Source organism: Capra hircus, chromosome 10 (genome assembly GCF_001704415.2).
Source record: "Capra hircus breed San Clemente chromosome 10, ASM170441v1, whole genome shotgun sequence".
Lineage (NCBI taxonomy): Eukaryota > Metazoa > Chordata > Mammalia > Artiodactyla > Bovidae > Capra > Capra hircus.
In genome coordinates this window covers 726486-745312 of record NC_030817.1, presented here as the reverse complement: position 1 = coordinate 745312, position 18827 = coordinate 726486, and the positions used below count along the sequence as shown (strand labels likewise).

General features: G+C 44.8%; 1 protein-coding gene across 7 annotated transcripts in view; it reads right to left on the bottom strand.

The window, feature by feature from the left end:
- RPS6KA5 (ribosomal protein S6 kinase A5) overlaps positions 1 to 18827 on the bottom strand; it is a 184900-nt gene that overhangs the window by 39056 nt on the left and 127017 nt on the right. For 6 of the 7 annotated variants that reach the window (XM_018053831.1, XM_018053829.1, XM_018053830.1 and 3 more), the window contains 2 exons: positions 8000 to 8083; positions 5709 to 5812 (listed from right to left, as the gene is read on the bottom strand). In XM_018053831.1, the coding sequence (XP_017909320.1) occupies positions 5709 to 5812; positions 8000 to 8083 (188 nt within the window). Of the gene's footprint in view, positions 1 to 4625; positions 4890 to 5708; positions 5813 to 7999; positions 8084 to 18827 lie in introns of those variants that run through there. The other variant, XM_018053835.1, reaches the window with a different exon arrangement.

Sequence of the window (18827 nt, the reverse complement as noted above, 5' to 3'; positions counted from 1 at the left end):
ACCAGATGTGGTTTCATTGCTTGAGTAAATAAATACAAGCTCTGGTTTTTCTCCACCCTGTCCATCAGTCCCTCCAAAAGGCGCTCCTCTCGGCTGGGAAAGCCAGCCATGTACCCTCATCGTCCTGCCTCCAGGCTTAGCCGTTCTCCAGCCCTATGTCGTAATTCAGTCCACAAAGCTCGATTGCCTTTCTTCTTCACAGAAAACCACGCTGGCCCGTTGCATGGGTGGCTTTAGGCTGACTGGGCCTGGTGAGCAAGAAGTAGCGATGTCTCGAGACTTACTGGTGAGCCCCTGTGTGACACAGGGTGGGGATGGATCTGCCTCAAATCCAGGGGCCTCCGCCCTGGTGGGTTTCTAGGAGTCCAGAGGTGCAGGGCACCTCGAGACAGCTTTGCCAAGGTGAAGGGGGTGTTGGTGCAGCTGGCCTCTCCCACCACCAAAACAAGGGGCACGATGCCCGGCAGGCCTCAGGATGTGGGAAGCGGCATATTCATCGCTGGGTGTGTTACTCCGGGCAGTTTACCAAGCGACTTGAACAGCTGCTGTTGAGTGGAGTCCAGAAGAAGAGCAGGTCCAGGCCACTGTGAAGCTGCTCTCTCACTTGGATCCTCTGCTTCAGCAGGTCCAGGCACGCTGGAAGTGGCAGACAGGTGCTGTTTGGAGCCTTTGCCAGCCCTGAGTGGTGAACTAGAGCACTAAGGATTTTGGAGCAAATCCCTGCCATCTTCTGAGGATAACCACTCCCCTTTTGAGAAAGAGCTCTTGGTCCACTACTTGGCCTGAACATTTAACTCTGGGCCCCCAAGTTGCATGCCACCCGAGATGCCCACTTATCTGGTCCATCAAGCTATGGAGTTGGGAGTGCACAGCAATACTCCACCATCAAGTGGAAACAGCAAACACGAGGCTGGACTGCGCAGGTGCTGAAGATGCCCCGCGCGGCATGGAGAAGCGGCCTGAATGCTCACGGCCCCCTTCCCGGCTCTGCCGCCCTCTCTCCACCAGTCTGCATCTATGGATGGCCACACCGGGAGACCCTGCCGTGGCTGAGAGAGGGGCAGAAGACTCAGGTTTGGCTCACAAACAGCTCTGCACGACGTGCAAGGTGAGAGCAAACCCTCCCAGTGGGCTGAACGCCGAGCAGTGCACCTAGTCACTCACTGCACCTGCAAGGACAAACGGCCAGACGTGTACTTTTATATTCATTAATGGGTTGTGGCCAGCAATTTGGCTGGTCAGGGACTTGGAAGGAATATGAATGGGAAGTTGGTGACAAGGAAATCTACTTGACAAAGGTGTGTGGGGGAAAGCTTTGTTGACAGACCTCTCTGGGCAAAACTGGGAGGCATTTGTGTACTATGTGAGTGGTCACTGCAGGGTGACCTGAGCAGCTCAGGATTTTACCAGTCAAATGCATATGCTGGCCTCTCTCCAGCGAACCCTGTCATCAGCCAGTGGACTCATGGGCACGGGGACCACGGAGGCGAGGCTGGAGCTGAGGTCTGGACTCAGCAGCAGGATCCCCACTCCCCAAGGCTCATCGGGCTTCAGGCCGCTGCCTGGAGACCAACACTGAGCACCTTGCCTGGGCCAGCTCCCAGCGTCAGCAGCCAGCTTCCGGGGGAAGGCAGGCCGCTGCCTGGAGACCAACACTGCGCACCTTGCCTGCACAGCTCCCAGCGTCAGCAGCCAGCTTCCGGGGGAAGGCTGATTACACCGGATTGCTGTCATCATAAAAGGGACAGACTTTCACTCTAACTAGAGCAGGCACTGTGGATGTGGACTTCTCCTACGAGCAGTACTTCTGCCAAAACTGTGGCCCTCAGGCGTAGACAGTTCCCTGTACACTATCACGGTGTCTGCAGAGCTCTGTTTATGATCAAGGAGCTCACTTCACAGCAAAAAAGAGTGCAGCAACAGACCACGCTCATGGGAGTCACTGGCCTCAACCATGTTCCGCAGCCTTCTGAGGCAGCTGGCTTGATATCATGGCGGGATGATCATTTGAAGATTCAGTTACCGTGCAAGTTAGGGTGGCAAGTGTCTCCAGAAGGAGAAAACCCCAGAATCGCCATCCAGTACATGGTGCCATTTCTCTCATAGCCAGGATTCACGGGTCCAGAAATCAAGCAGCAGATGTGGGAGTAGGGCCACTTACCTTACCCACAGTGATTCACTAGCAGAATGTCTGCTTTCTGTTCCCAGGCCTTTATGGTCTGCTGGCCTAAAGGTCTTAGTTCCAGGGGAAGTAATGCTTCCTCCAAGAGATTTAGCAGTGACTCCACTGAACTGGAAGCTAAGATGGCCACCGAGCCGCCCCTCACGCCTCTGAAGCAGAGGCGGCAGGGGCTGTAACAGCGGCTGGGATGAACGGCCCTTGCTACCACGGGCCGCTGGGCCACTACTCCACACGGGAGGCCAGGAAGGGCACGCCCGGACACAGGAGGCGCATCAGGGCCCCTGTTGCTATCACCATGCCTGTGATGGCCCACTGAAAACAACCGCAGCTCAGCGCAGCCAGGACTACTAACGGCCCAGACTCTTTGGGAACGAAGGCTGCGGTCACCCCACAATCTGAGGAACTTGCTGAACGCAAAGGGAATGCCAAGTGGCTGGTGGGAGACAGCAGTTACAGATGCCAGCTGTGACCCCAGGTTACACGGACTCTACAGACCGGCGACACAGACCCCGTTTCTATGTAACCAGTTACAGAAATGGGGACTTTACTGACAGGAGTGTTTCTTCCCTGTTTTGTTACGACTATGTGTGTGTATAAACAGGTGTTTGTTTTTCCCCCGCCTTATTCCTTCATATATACAATAAGACCCGCTGACTTTGTACCACAGTATTTAAGCATTTTAAGTTTATACTCCAGCATTTAAGTTACGGGATTTCAAAGGGAAGAGCGAGCATCGCCATACCACTCAAGGACTTGCGTTCTCTTCTGGGGGAGGGGTAGCTGGTTGGCAGTAGAGCCGTATTATGTTAGGTGGAATTACAATCTTGTTATTATCTTTATTTGGAGATCAAATATAGTTTAAGGAGATGCAAATGGCGGTCAAGGTGATGGGGATGGGCTTGTGATGCTTAACTTAAAAGTGTCACGTGACTGGGTCACTGGTTGAGAGTAAACATTATTTCTGGGTGTGTCTGAGAAAGTATGTCTGGATGAGACTGGTATTTGAATCTCCTTCCCAATATGGTGGCACCAGCCAATTACACAGGTGCCTGAACAGAAAGAAAAGCAGAGAAGAGGGTCTGGCCCTTCTGGCATGCCTGCTCAACCTGGGACACTGGTTTCCTGCGATTCACGCCCCTGGCTCCTCTCGCTCGAAGGCCGTCGGGCTTGGACTAGACTTGCTGCAGCTCTCACAGGCCTCCAGCTTTCAGAGGGAGGTAACGGGCCTCTTGGCTGACATAACCGGGTGAGCTAACTCCGTATTTATGTGTGTGTCCCGCTGGTACTCTTTCCCTGGAGGCCCTAATACGGTCAGTCGCTTTATTGTTAAGTCATTCCGGGGAGCGTACAGAGCTACCTCACTGAGGCTGGATGTGCGTTTCCCAGAAGACTGACGATGTTGGTCACTTTTAATGATGTTGGTCACTAACGATGTGCTCTTCTGCTACTTATATATCTTCTTTGGTGAAATGTTCAAATCTTTCACCCTTTTTAAAAAAAATGGAGGGTTTTTTCCCCTTGAGTTTTGAGAGTTCTTTATGTATCTCGGATACCAGCTCTTTATCAACAGACATAATGTGTAATCCTATCACAGTCTGTGGTTTGTCTTTCCAGCCTCTTGAAAGTTTCATTGGAAGAGCAGAAGCTCTTAATTTTGATAAAATTGAATTTATCAATGTTTGCTTTTACAGATTGCACATTTTGTGCCTTTGCCTAACCCAAGGCCACAAAAATTTTTCTTTCAGAAGTTTTTATAATTTTTGGATTTTTAGGCCTGTGATCCATTTAAAATTTTCCTATAGCAAACAGTATTTAGCAGAGTTCATTTTTTCCCCATACAATAGCCAATGGTTCCAGCATCATTTGTTGAAAACCTATCTTTTCTTCACCAAACTGACACTGAACTTCATAAAAGAAAAAGTCAGTTGCCTAAATTTGTGTGGTTCTATTTCTGGACTCTCTATTCTACTTCATCAGTGACTTGTCTACCTTGATATAAACACGACAGTGTCTTAGTAGCTGTAGCTTATAAGTCTTCAAATCAAATTTGGTCTACTCTTTCAAAGGTGATTGGGCTCTGCCAGGCCTATGCATTTAGACCCAAGTTGTCAATTTCAACTAAAAACAAAAAAGCCTGTTGGGATTCTAATTGTGCTGACTCTGTTACATCAATTTGGAGAGAAATAACATCTTAGGTAAGCAGATTGAGTAGTTTCCTCGTACACGTCCTTATCAGTGCTTAACCAGCTAATACTTGAAGGATTCCCCCCACAGAGCTCCGGACTTCTCCTGCAGCCTCCTCCTCTCCAGCACTGCTCTGCAGACCCCAGCCTCGCCGGCCTTGCTGAGTCGTCATTTCCATCACAGCTCCACGGCATTTCCCCCCAGAAATGCAGCCTGCATCCTCTCTTGAGGCCTAAGCTCGGCAGTCAAAGGGGCTCACCTCGTTTATTTCCCGTCTCTCAGCGTTCACTGGGCTTCACTGCTGGGTGTTCAAAGTCTTCAATACTGTTGTTTCACATATTTTTGCCCATTTAAAACACTGTTTCAGGAAGGGAAGTAAACCTGGTCCCTGTTATTCCATCTTGGTAATCGGTGGAAGTCTCAATGGTTAATGTCAAATCTGTTCTCAAAGTTACAAAATTCAAGTAAAAACTGGACAGAAACATAACGAGTAATCAGTATACTGCTTCATCATGCTTCGCTCATTTGGTCATCAGCTCATTTCATTCCGAAAACATTCACTGGACTCTGCGTGGTGAGCCCTCCAAGCGCACCATGGTGAGGACCAAAGCCAGAGTCGCCCGGCTCTCGGAGCTCACAGCCCAGTGGGAGAGACACACTGTCAGATAACACAAGCAAAGAGGCAGTGCCGCCCTGTGCAGACTGCTCCGCAGGAAAGGAACAGAATAAGGCCACGAGAGCCTACACGACGGTGATCTCAGGGTATCTGTTTCTCCTGGGCTTATACCCATGATCTGAAAAATGACTCCTGTTTCTTTATGTTGAGGTCACAAAGAACTTACATGATGTATACACTGGGAAAAAGCACCCAGCAAGTAAACACAGGCTGTGTTCCCGGGTAGCTCAGCGGGTAAAGCGTCTGCCTGCAACGAGGGAGACCCGGCTTCCATCCCCTGGAGCAGGAAATGGCAACCCACTCCAGTCCTCTTGCCTGGAGAATCGCATGGACGGAGGAGCCTGGTAGGCTACAGTCCACGGGGTCGCAAAGAGTTGGACCCGACTGAGTGACTTCACTTTCTTTTTTTTCTTAAGACAATATGGTAAATGCTTTGGAGATAAAGTTACAACAGTATGGAAAGTAAGGCCTAACTGAGCATCTGAAGCATAAAGAGATATGAGGGCTATAAAGCTGCATCCTATGGAAACGTAACTGGCAGTTTACTGCTTACCCCATTTTTGTCTACGCCATTAAAAAAATTATTTTTTGTATCAGCCAGATTGCAGAAATTTGATCAGGTCCTTTGAGAAAACAACACATTTATTTTATTTTGTCAGGTCTTACCTCGATATCTCAGCTTGGGAGTTCTTCTCGCCATCAACAGTGAACGGAGATGCTCCAGTTAGTAATTCATACATTAGAACACCTAAACTCCACCAGTCAACTGCCTATAAAATAAAAGACATTTCATTTTCTTGAATATTAACTAATTATCTCAGTTTTACACACACACACACACCCCCACACTCTCTTCAGTCTCCTTTCCCATCGCGATCTACCACGGGTACTGAACGCAGCTCCCCGGGCTGTGCAGAAGGACCTTGCTTTTATCCAGTCTAGACGTGACAGTTTGTATCTGCTAACCCAAAACTCCTAATCTGCCCTCTTCGTCTCCCTCAAAAATTTTCTTAAAAGTGAAGTTTTAAAATTTTAACTAAGCAAAACTGACTTACGACAATAGGGCAAAAAAGTATTAATCAGCATTTTTGTTGATTATTCAGTTCTGATAAATATGAAATTTTTTAAAGCCGAAGAATGAAAATGAAAAATAACCCATCAAAAGGAGTTACTTTTACATAACCACCTAAATCAGTTCCTCTTATGGGACACATCACGTCAATCTAACAGTCTTCAGTTTGTGGGAGGAATGAAAAGGCTGAAAATAATATAAAGTGTGGTCTAATTTAGAAAACAATTTATAAAGCCAGTTAACTGAGAGCACAGCAAATTATACATTTAATTTTCATATAGCAATTTATATATATTTTTACTAAATTCGAAGAATCTTGATATACTGAAAATTAGTTCTTTGACAATTAGGTGAATCAAGTTCAATAACTGCTGAATACATGAGCTGACGCCAGTGAGAAATTAACTGAAGCTAAAATGTTAAACCCTCTGCTCCCAAATTTCAGGGCCAAGGTTTCAGAGAGATGACGTCAAGTTGGTGAGCCCAGAGCTATGTTAAAGAAAATATGTAACAAAAACATCTAAACCAAATCTCAGTTGTTTATTCTTTAGACAAGCATCTTTACTGCCATCTGAGTCAGGATCCACAGAACGCTGGCTACGAACCGCGCTCACAAACTACGCAGATCCGTCACCAGATTCCCAGTCGTGGACTAAAGCCAACACCACACAAACCTGAAGAACCCCTAAGGGCTCTTAAATACACGACTGGTCATTAGCAAGGCGACTGCTGATTCTCCACCCTTAAGACATTCCCACAGTGTATGTGAGATTTTGAAAGGGGAGGAGGGAGATGGGGAGATGAGGAATGAAAAACGCAGAGTTCTTTATTTCCAGAATGTTACTAATAAAGCAAGAGTGTTAAGAAGGAACTGAACGAATCTAACAAATCTGTACCCTTTAATCCAAGACTTTGTGCTTATTCGTGTCCAACTCTTTGTGACCCTCTGGACTGCAGCCTGCCAGGCTCCTCTGCCCATGAGACTTTTCAGGCAAAATGCTGGAGTGCGTTGCCATTATAGCAAGAAAAAACATCTGACCTAGATTTTAAAACTACTCAGAATGCCTCATGTACACTTTTCACTCTGCACATTCAAAGGGAAGCGAGGAGAGTAAAAAAAACAAGCTTTTTCTTAGAGGGCTTAGGAAAACAAACTTGGACCATCCTGAATGCAGAGCTGCATGACTCCAGCGGGAACAGGATGAACTGTTTGGGCGTCCATGACCCCTCTGTACTGCACTGTGGCTCAGCTGTGTCCTAAAAGGCCAGATCACATGAAACCAAAGTGATTTTTGTTTTATTCAGGGTTACAACTGATGCTCTGCTCAAGGCATGACACGATGGAAATAACAGAAAAATTATTATTTCAAGAATCAGTTGATTTTGTGGTTTCCCTTAACAAGAGTATTACTCTCTACAACAAAAAAATTATCCTCATTGACAAAACTTGGAAAAAAAGGGAAATCTAGAATGTCTTAAGCTTTCTATTATCTTTTTCTTCCAAAATACTAGATATCATAATATGTTTGTGTATGCAAAGGAAAGGGGGAAAAAAAGGAAACACTAGAAGAGCCTAAATTACTAACTAGGATTCTTTGTATGTGTGTGTGTAACAGAGTTTTCCTAAAGTATAAAAAGGACAGAGAAAGCCTCTGACACAGAGATCCGAAGGGAGAGCGCCCCACTCACTGGCCTTATCAGGGCCTTATGTACTTGTTATCTTAAGACTATATTGTGGGCATGGATCTGGTAAGACCTTCTTATTGCTAGTCCTAAACTTGTCAGTTGAAGACGTCTGTTGTGGGAGTAGGTCTAGTAAAAGTCTAAGTAGGGTTCTTATACATTTTATGGAGGTACATCAGGAAGTGTCAAAAACAGAACCCACCTTGTCATGTCCTGAGTCTCCCCCTCTGACAATATCTGGCGCCATGTATTCAATGGTTCCACAAAAGGAATATGCTCTTTCAGCCTTAAAACAATCAAACAAACAAAAAGAGATTTAATTTTAAGCTGGTATGAAAACTGACAAAAAGAGTTACCACCACATGGCAATGTCAAGATATACCACAGTAGAAAGTAGTGGCAGCATCTACCTGGCAGACTCGTCTCATCGGGACAAACCAGTGTCTACACATCTGTATGCTGGGCTGGCCAAAAAGCTCGCTCAGGTTTTCGGGTTACTCTCTTACGGAAAAGTCCAAACATACGTTTTGGCCACCCCAGCGGTACGGGGCCAATGGGTAAACCTTTTAAACCCTGAAACCCTGCAATCATTCATTAATCCATCCATCCGTGAAGGCATTCAGTCCCTCTTCTTCTCTGTACATGTATATACTCCAATCACTGATGTTTTACAACTGTTCCTGTAAGAAGACAAAAACCCTAGAAGGGGCACTGTATGGACGTAGCTATATGCTCAGACGCTGTCGTGTCCGACTCTTTGCGACTGCGTGGACTACAGCCCGCCAGGCTCCTCTGTCCATGGGATTCTCCAGGCAAGGATACTGGAGTGGTTTGCCATTTCCTTCTCCAGGGGATCTTCCCGACCCAGGGATTGAACCCATGTCTCTTACGTCTCCTACATTGGAAGGCTGATTCTTCACCACTAACACCAAACTTTTAGTGTGAACGACTTTATTCCCAGATCAGCAAGACTGGAAAACCACTGGGAACCTTAAGGGAAAGGGGGGATCGAATGCTAAGAAGGGAAAACGGGACCCGAAGACGGAAAAGGGTGTGAAGACGCTTTCTGGCCTCATCATCACGCTCCAGTCTGGCACTGCCACCGGTGGGCTCAGTGCTGATGAGCAGAGATGTCCTAAAAGAATGCTGTCTCTTAAAGGCAGTTGTTTCTCTTTTGTACTACTTCGAAAAGGGCTAATTTAATATATCAACTTGAAAATATACTTTAAAAAATCAAGTAATTTAAAAAAATGACCAATTGCATCATATCACAGTATAATAAAGAAGAAAAATATCTGAATTTTTATGCAGATATATTAAATAGGGGAAAAATAATTCTTCTTTAATAATATACATTCATTTGGCTACATGTGAAATTTTATAGGCAGTTCAGTTCAGTTCAGTCACTCAGTCATGTCAGACTCTTCTTTACCACCCCATGGACTGCAGCCCACCAGGCCCCACCGTCCATGGGATCTTCCAGGCAAGAGTACTCGAGTGGGTTGCCATTGCCTTCTCCGCAGGCCTCCCTGTCCATCACCAACTCCTGGAGTTTACTCAAACTCATGTCCATTGAGTCGGTGATGCCATCCAACCATCTCATCCTCTGTCGTCCCCTTCTCCTCCTGTCCTCACTCTTTCCCAGCAGCAGGGTCTTTTCTAATGAGTCAGTTCTTTGCATCAGATGGCCAAAGTACTGGGAGTTTCAGCTTCACCATCAGTCCTTCCAATGAATATTCAGGACTGATTTCCTTTAGGATGGACTGGTTGGATCTCCTTGCAGTCCAAGGGACTCTCAAGAGTCTTCTCCAACACCTCTGTTCAAAAGCATCAATTCTTTGGTGCTCAGCTTTCTTTACAGTCCAACTTTCACATCCATACATGACTACTGGAAAAACCATAGCTTTGACTAGATGGACCTTTGTTGGCAAAGTAATGTCTCTGCTTTTTAATATGCTGTCTAGGTTGGTCATAACTTTTCTTCCAAGGAGCAAGAATCTTTTAATTTCATGGCTGCAGTCACCATTTGCAGTGATTTTGTAGCCCCCCAAAATAAAGTCAGCCACTGCTTCCAATGTTTCCCCATCTATTTGCCATGAAGTGATGGGACCAGATGCCATGATCTTAGTTTTCTGAATGTTGAGCTTTAAGCCAACTTTTTCACTCTCCTCTTTCACTTTCATCAAGAGGCTCTTTAGTTCTTCACTTTCTGCCATAATGATATCTGAGGTTATTGATATTTCTCCCAGCAATTTTGATTCCAGCTTGTGTTTCTTCCAGCCCACCGTTTCTCACGATGTGCTCTGCATGTAGGTTAAATAAGTAGGGTGGCAGTATACAGCCTTGACATACTCCTTCCCCGATTTGGAACCAGTCTGATGCTCCATGTCCAGTTCTAACTGTTGCTACCTGGGTTACACGTGGGTGTCATTAAAACACATTACAAAACTATTTTAGGGAAAGTCTTCCAATTTACACTCTATTTTTCTACCACCAGCAAGGTTCCGTTAAGAATTCTTCCTACTTACCAATTTTAAATGTAAAGAACACAGCCCCAGCAATGCCACGGAAATGGCTCAGGTTGTTTAGTTGCTGAGTCGTGTCCAGCTCTTTGCGAGCCCAGGGACTGCAGCCCACCAGGTGCTCCGTCCATGGGACTTCCCAGGCAAGAGTACTGGAGTGGGCTGCCGTTTCCTTCTCCAGGGAATTTTCCTGACCCAGGGACTGAACCTGTGCCTCCTGCATTGCAGGTGGGCTGTTTACTACTGAGCCATCTGGGAAGCTCCAACACAGAAGTGACAGAAATTCCCGATTTTATTGGCTGAACAATTAAGCTCAGAGATAATGACTGTAATGAATTTATTTAGACCGTGATAACAAACATATTGAAACTACTTGGTTATGATACATATAGATCAATAATTTTATATAAATAAAAATAACTGTGTAATTTTATATGGTTTATGACTCATTTCTTTTTATGTAATACATATACTGAAAGATTACTATTCCCCAAGAAACTAAAAGAAATAATTCAGTTATACTTAGATGTGGAGAAAATTTTCTTGTTAGCTGGCAGAATAAAATCTCACTGAACAGCTAATATAAACCAGACATAAATGTCATTATCTCTCTGCTTCATCACTTTAGTACCAAATACTAATTTCATAACAAAATACTAGAAAGATTAAAGCTAAACAAAACTGATTTCATATAAATTTGAGTATAGAAAGTGATAAAAAAATTGGAAACAGCTTGTGAGATATGCTTAGACTGAAGAAAGTGTGCATTAGGAGGCATTCATCTCTTCACTGAATTATTAAAAAACAAATACTACAAAATTACTTTTTTAAAAAACCCCAACTTCATAAAAACAAATACATCGTGTTTCTATTGATAAGTTTTTGTTGTTCAGTCGCTCAGTCACGTCTGACTCTTTGCAACTCCACGGACTGCAGCACGCCAGACCTCCCTGTCCCTCACTATCTCCTGAAGTCTGCCCAAGTTCACCTCCACTGCACTGGTGACGCCATCCATCCATCTCATCCTCTGTCACCCCCTTCTCCCCCTGCCTTCAGCCTTTCCCAGCATCAGGGTCTTTTCCGATGAGTCAGCTCTTTGCATCAGCTGGTCAAAGTATTGGAGTTTCAGCTTCAGCATCTGCTCTTCCAATGAAAATTCAGGGTGGATTTCCTTTCGGATTGACCGGCTTGATCTCCTTGCTGTCCAAGGGACTGTGAAGAGCCTTCTCCAGCACCACAGTCCAGAAGCATCAACGCTTTGGCACTCAGTCTTCTTTATGGTCCAGCTCTCATGTCTGCACGTGACTACTGGGAAACCACAGCTTTGGCTGATGGACCTTTGTCAGCAAAGTGGCATCTCTCTTCTTACTGTGCTGTCTAAGTTGGTCATAGCTTTCCTCCCAAGAAGCAAGCATCCTCTAATTTCATGACTGCGGTCACCATCTGCAGTGATTCTGGAGCCCAAGAAGGGAAAATCTATCACCACTCCCACTTTCTCCCCTTCTATTTGCCATGAAGTAATGGGACCGGGTGCTATGATCTTAGGGTTCTGAATGCTGAGTTTTGTCAGCCTGTTCACTCTCCTCTTTCACCCTCGTCAAGAGGCTCTTCAGTTCCTTTTTGCTTCTGGCCATTAGAGTGGCATCCTTCGTATTGCTGAGGTTGCTGATATTTATACAATATAAATATACATTTATACACCAACATATTATTAAATAGGCAATATATTATTTATCATGCAATAGCCCTTTTGGGAATATTAAGCAAAAATCGTTACATAGCTGACAAAAATAAACAAGTAAAAATTGCTAAGTCAGAGTATTTATCATTTAATCTCATCTCGTTTTGCAAATTCCAGTAAACTGTCTTATTAATTACGTTTTAAATTGAAGTTAGCCGATCCGCAGTGTTTCAGGTGCACAGCAAAGCACGTACGTTCATATGTATATATGGGTTTCTCTGGTGGCTCCCTGGTAAAGAGCCTGAGCACCAATGCAGGCAATGTGGGTTCAGTCCCTGGGTTGGGAAGATCCCCTGGAGAAGGAAACGGCAACCCACTCCAGTATTCTTGCCTGGGAAATCCCATGGACAGAAGAGCCTGTGAGGTACAGGCCATGGGGCTGCAAAAGTCGGTTACAGCTTAGGGACTAGATGATGACAGCCGTGTTACAAGCCATTCTGGAACTGCGTATATCTTAAGTGTGCAACAATGTTTACATCTTACAACTTAAAAGTCACAGAAACCCGCACTCTTCTGCAAATGCTAGCTATTCATCGGCTTCACGTGAAATGAGTGTGGCGCATGTGGATCTTCCGATCGCTGTGGGAAAGCCCTGAGAGCCACCGCCACTTTCCATGTCTGTTTTCTTCTTTATCTGACAATGAGAACTGTGCCATAATGTAGCTCAGTTCTCCAGGGTCTTGACATACAGGAACCTCAGAACCACAAAAACCCTCAAAGGCATTTCTTCTATCTTCTTCATTAGATTTCTGAGCTCTTTCAAAATTCACTTTAGCTATTTTTGAGGGAGTGGGGGATGTAGGTAGTGTCTACACTAATAAATAATTGAGATAATTATTTATTTTATAAAAATTCTAAGAGACAGAAAAATTAAGCTCAAGTAATGAGAACTTCCAGTCCCCGAGGAATAACAGTAAACAAAGATAAAACATTTCTCAAGTGCCTCTGCTACTTTGAAACATTGCCATTTATAGCCCTTGCAATTCTGCATCTGTTTTCTCTTTCTCTGTTCCAAATGGAAGTCTCATTCCCTCCAGGTTCAAGCTTCTAATGGGTCAGTCTGAATTTCCTAAGACTATCTTTCATCGTTTAAAAAAAAAAAAGCCCCAATTTTACTTTTGAATTTGTCTTTATCTACCTAGGAAGGTGCTTATTATCCAGAGTACACGCTGAATGCCTTCCAGATCACTATGCCCAGAAATTAAACTGATGAAATGTGACAGGGGAATGTTTCTGGTAGGGGCAAAAAGATTTCAAGGTTATATGTTGTGAAGTATTTTATAAAAAGGCTAGGATAGTATAGGTAAACTGTATTAAGGTTATTGTTTATTCACTTAAAAATTAACATTTTTCTCAAGGAGACAGGCAATCAGCCTGTAAGTTCACGCTACTTTATAAGCAACATCAGTATGAAAGTTACTGCAGGGTTCAGACTGTGCAGGAGAGTTCACCTGATGTGAGAATGCCAAGCAGTGTGCACCACCCTGGCACATATCACGGAGCGGTGCGGGGTTTAAGTAACAGCTGATCAAGGAGGCTTCATTGCGCCTGAGAGAAGGACCAGATGACACTGGGCAAAGGCCTGGTTTCCTTCTCAGGGACTCAACTGTCAGATTCTCAGGTGCTTCTCAGTAAACACTAGACGAAATCCTGCCTAGTTTTTATTTGCCAATGTTTTATCTTGATCTTACCTGCTTATAACAGATAAATTCATGAGTTAAATATACAGTTACCAGAGAAAATCTTATTCCCCCATGCTCTTTTTTCCCATCTGAATTTCGATACATCTCCTCACAAGGAGTCTATGTAGAAATGTTATACTTTTAAGAAGAAACATGGCATTGCTAATCCTCCAAGTCTCTGCTCACAAGACAGACAGGTCAAGCCCTGGTGCCAGCCACGGAGCAGGTGCCGAGGGCCAAGGGCAGCGCAGGAGGTGGGTGCAGCAGCAAGGAGAGGGACGGGCAGCGTTCCAGACCTCCACAGTCAGAAGCCTGAACTTCAGCACTTTCGCTCGGACAAAAGAGGAGGCTGTCGGCTCAGATGAGATGGACTGCAACTGCCACTCCTGCGTAAACCTTGGAATTTAAGAAAGCTGAAAACTCAGTGAAAGCAGAGTCTAGAAAAAATAAATTCATCCAGCAGCACAGGTTTGTTTCTGTCTGAGCCCTAGGTTTAAAAACAAACAAATAAGTGTTCTTCTGCTGAAATCCCGAGGCTTGTGCTTCTTACAGATTTGGGACCTATACTTATTCTTTCCCGCTAGAACGGGAAATAGATGCAAGGGATTAGATGTGATAGACAGAGTACCTGAAGAACTATGGACAGAGGTTGATGACATTGTACAGGAGGCAGGAATCAAGACCATCCCCAAGACAAAGAAATGCAAGAAGACAAAATGGTTGTCTGAGAAGGCCTTACAAATACCTGTGAAGAGAAGAGAAGCAAAAAGCAAAGGAGAAAAGGAAAGATATATCCATTTGAATGCCGAGTTCCAAATAGCAAGGAGAGATAAGAAAGCCTTCCTCTGTGACCAGTGCAAAGAAATAGAGGAAAACAACAGAATGGGAAAGACTAGAAATCTCTTCAAGACAATCAGAGATACCAAGGGAACATTTCATGCAAAGATGGGCTCAATAAAGGACAGAAATGGTATGGCCCTAACAGAAGCAGAAGATATTAAGAAGAGGTGGCAAGAACACACAGAAGAACTGTACAAAAGAGAGCTTCACAACCCAGATAACCACGACGGTGTGATCACTCACCTAGAGCCAGACACCCTGGAATGTGAAGTCAAGTGGGCCTTGGAAAGCGTCTCTATGAACAAAGCTAGTGGAGGTGATGGAATTCCAGTGGAGCTGTTTCAATTCAGCAGTGGCCACAGGACTGGAAAAGGTCAGTTTTCATTCCAATCCCAAAACAGGCAATGCCAAACAATGTTGAAACTCATATACAACTGCACTCATCTCACACGCTACTAAAGTAATGCTCAAAATTCTCCAAGCCAGGCTTCAACAGTACATGAACTGAGAACTTCCAGATGTTCAAGATGGATTTAGAAATGCAGAAGAACCAGAGATCAAATTGCCAACATCCACTGTATCCCTGAAAAAGCAAGACAGTTCCAAAAAAATACATCTACTTCTGCTTTATTGATTATGCCACTGGCTCCAAATAGGGAAAGGAGTCCGTCAAGGCTGTATATTGTCACCCTGCTGATTTAACTTCTATGCTGAGTACATCATGTGAAAGTCCAGGCTGGAGGAAGCACAAGCTGGAATCAAGATTGCCGGGAGAAATATAAAAAACCTCAGATATGCAGATGACACCACCTTTATGGCAGAAAGCGAAGAAGAACTAAAGAGCCTCTTGATGAAAGTGAAAGAGGAGAGTGAAAAAGTTGGCTTAAAACTCAGCATTAAGCAAACTAAGATAATGGCATCTGGTCCCATCACTCTATGGGAAATAGATGGGGAAGCAACGGAACTGGTGAGAGACTTTATCTGGGCTCCAAAATCACTGCAAATGGTGACTGCAGCCATAAAATTTCCTTGGAAGGAAAGTTATGACCAACCTAGACAGCATATTAAAAAACAGACATTACTTAGCCAACAAAGGTCTGTCCAGTCAAGGCTATGGTTTTTCCAGTGGTCATGTGACAGTTGGACCATAAAGAAAGCTGAGTGCAGAAGGATTGATGCTTTTGAGCTGTGGTGTTGGAGAAGACTCTTGAGAGTCCCTTGGACTGCAAGGAGATGCAACCAGTGCATCCTAAAGGAGATCAGTCCTGAATTTTCATTGGAAGGACTGATGGTGAAGCTGAAACTCCCAGTACTTTGGCCATCTGATGCAAAGAACTGACTCATTAGAAAAGACCCTGCTGCTGGGAAAGAGTGAGGACAGGAGGAGAAGGGGACGACAGAGGATGAGATGGTTGGATGGCATCACTGACTCAATGGACATGGGTTTGAGTGAACTCTGGGAGTTGGCGATGGACAGGGAGGCCTGGTGGGCTGCAGTCCATGGGGTCACGAAGAGTCAGATGCGACTGAGCTGAACTGAGGGCAAGAAAGTGCACAATCTGGCCCCGGGTGGCGATGCTCTAGAAAACACGACCGAGCCAGAGGAATCCCCACAACTTGGCTGCCTCGGGATTCACACAAATAAAGCCCTGGAATGTCTCAAAGCTACAAATCAGTGAACTGCTACACTGCGTAAATAAAACAGGAGGATTACTCGAAACACTAGAATAGTCATCTAGAAAACCCCAGTAATGTTGTGAAAGATGAAGGACATAAGGAAAGGAAAATATACGCAAAACAACACAGACGCATAGAAAAGCTAGCAGCATATGGAAAGCTAATGCAGTAGATGGCACAGTTGGAAAATACAGTAAAAATAGATTAAGCAGAGTAGACAGAATGAAAGAGAACTGTAGGTACAGACATGTTTGAGAAAATCGTCCTGAATGTTGCAAGAGCCCCAAGCAGACTGAATAAGAACAGATACACGGGCGGCAAGTGCGTGAGCGGCAGTGTGCAAGGGTCTGCCTTGTAGTAATAACCATAGTTCACCAAGCTAGGCTTTTGCTTTTTCAGTATGTATTTTATTTTACAATAAAAAGATACCCAAAACAGAAACCATCCAGCTAAATTACCACTCAATATGCAGGGCAAAATAAAACCATTTTGATTGAACCAACTTAGCAGCAGCAGCAAGACAAAGACAGAGTTCACTAATTAGTCATCCTTGTTAAAAAGACATTTAAGGGTGGGCTTCAGAACTGAACGGAACCCACAAGAAGAGTAAACTGTAAAAAGCAACAGTGAGTAGAAACAATGAGTAAATAATTGAGAAAATCTACACAAGTTTTGAATTTATAAAATGAAAATAATAATTACACAAATAATAATTATTAACACAGGGAGACAATCAGCATGGGGAAATCTAACACAGGAGAGACTATAAAGTAGTAGCGACAACGCTGCTGCTGAGTCGCGTCAGGCGTGTCCGACCCTGTGTGACCCGAGACGGCAGCCCGCCAGGCTCCCCCGTCCCTGGGATTCTCCAGGCAAGAGCACTGCAGTGGGTTGCCATTTCCTTCTCCAGTGCATGAAAGTGAAAAGTGAAAGTGAAGTCGCTCAGTTGTGTCTGACTCTTAGCGACCCCATGGACTGCAGCCCACGAGGCTCCTCCGTCCCTGGGATTTCCCAGGCAAGAGCACTGGAGTGGGTGCCCCTGCCTTCGCCAGTGAGTAACAGTGAGTGAAACCATCTGGACAGCTGGGGCCACAGCGTTCCAGGGCTCCGGTGATGGTCGTGACCACACAGACACAACGGCCGCCTCAGGCTCCGTGCGGCCGGCGCATAGGCACGCTTGCCTTCACTGTGCCTGCTTTACGGTGTCTCAGAGACACTGATCTTCTTACAGGCTGAAGCCTGTGCTACCCCAGACAAGCCAGGTGGTTGGCCTCGTTTTTCCAGTTGGCTCACTTCCCGTCTCTGGGTCACAGTTTGTTAATTCTTGCAATATTTCCAACTTTTTCATTATTGTTACGTTTCTTATGGTAGACTGTGATCAGCGATCTTTGATGATGTTACTCTTGTAATTGTTTTGGGGTGCCAAGAACTGGGCCCATATAAAACAGCAAACTTAATCAATAAATGTTATATGCGACCTGCCACCAACTGGCTGTTCCCCCAACTCTCATCTTTATCTCAGACCCCTCGTTCCCTGAGACACAACAATACTGAAATTAGGCCAATTAGTAATTGTGCAGTGTCCTCTAAGGGTTCAAGTGAAAGGAAACGTCTTGAGGCTCTCATTTTACATGAAAAGCTAGAAATAATTAAGCTCAGCAAAGAAGGCATGTCAAAGGCCTAGAAGGTCAAAACACAGGCCTCTTGCATGAAACAGTTAGACAAGTTGTGAATGCAAAGGAAACTAAGAGTGCTGCTCCAGGGAACACACACATGATAAGAAAGCGAGATCGTCTTATTGATAATATAGAGAAAGTTTCAGAGGTCCGGATAAATCAGATCAGCTACACACACCACTCTCTAAAGCCAAAGTCTAATCCACAGCCAAGCCCTAACTCTTCAATTCTATGGCGCCCTGAGAGAGGCAAGGAAGCTGCAAAAGAAAGGTGGAGCTAGCAACGGCTGGCTCAGGAGGTTTAACAAAAGAAGCTGTAGCAGCGAGTGTTGATACAAAAGCTGCAGCAGGTTATCCAGAAGATCTAGCTTACATAATAATGCAGGTGTCTACAAAACCAAGAAATCTCCAGTGTGGACAGAACAGCCTTCTGTTGGGAAGAAGACGTGACTAAACTGCTGCAGTTTTATATTTTAACACATGATGAGTTGTTTCTTAATAGACAAGCAAAGAAAGTGGTTTCTTCAAATCTACTCCTGGAGAAGATCTGTGAATATTGTTGAAATAACAATAAAAGATTTAGAATGTTACATCAGTTCAGTTCAGTCGCTCAGTCATGTCCGACTCTTTGCGACCCCATGAACCGAGGCACGCCAGGCCTCCCTGTCCATCACTAACTCCTAGAGTCCACCCAAACCCATGTCCATTGAGTCAGTGATGCCATCCAACCATCTTATCCTCTGTCATCCCCTTCTCCTCCTGCCCTCAGTCTTGCCCAGCATCGGGGTCTTTTCCAATGAGTCAGTTCTTCCTATCAGATGGCCAAAGTATTGGAGTTTCAGCTTCACCATCAGTCCTTCCAATGAACACCCAGGACTAATCTCCTTCAGGAT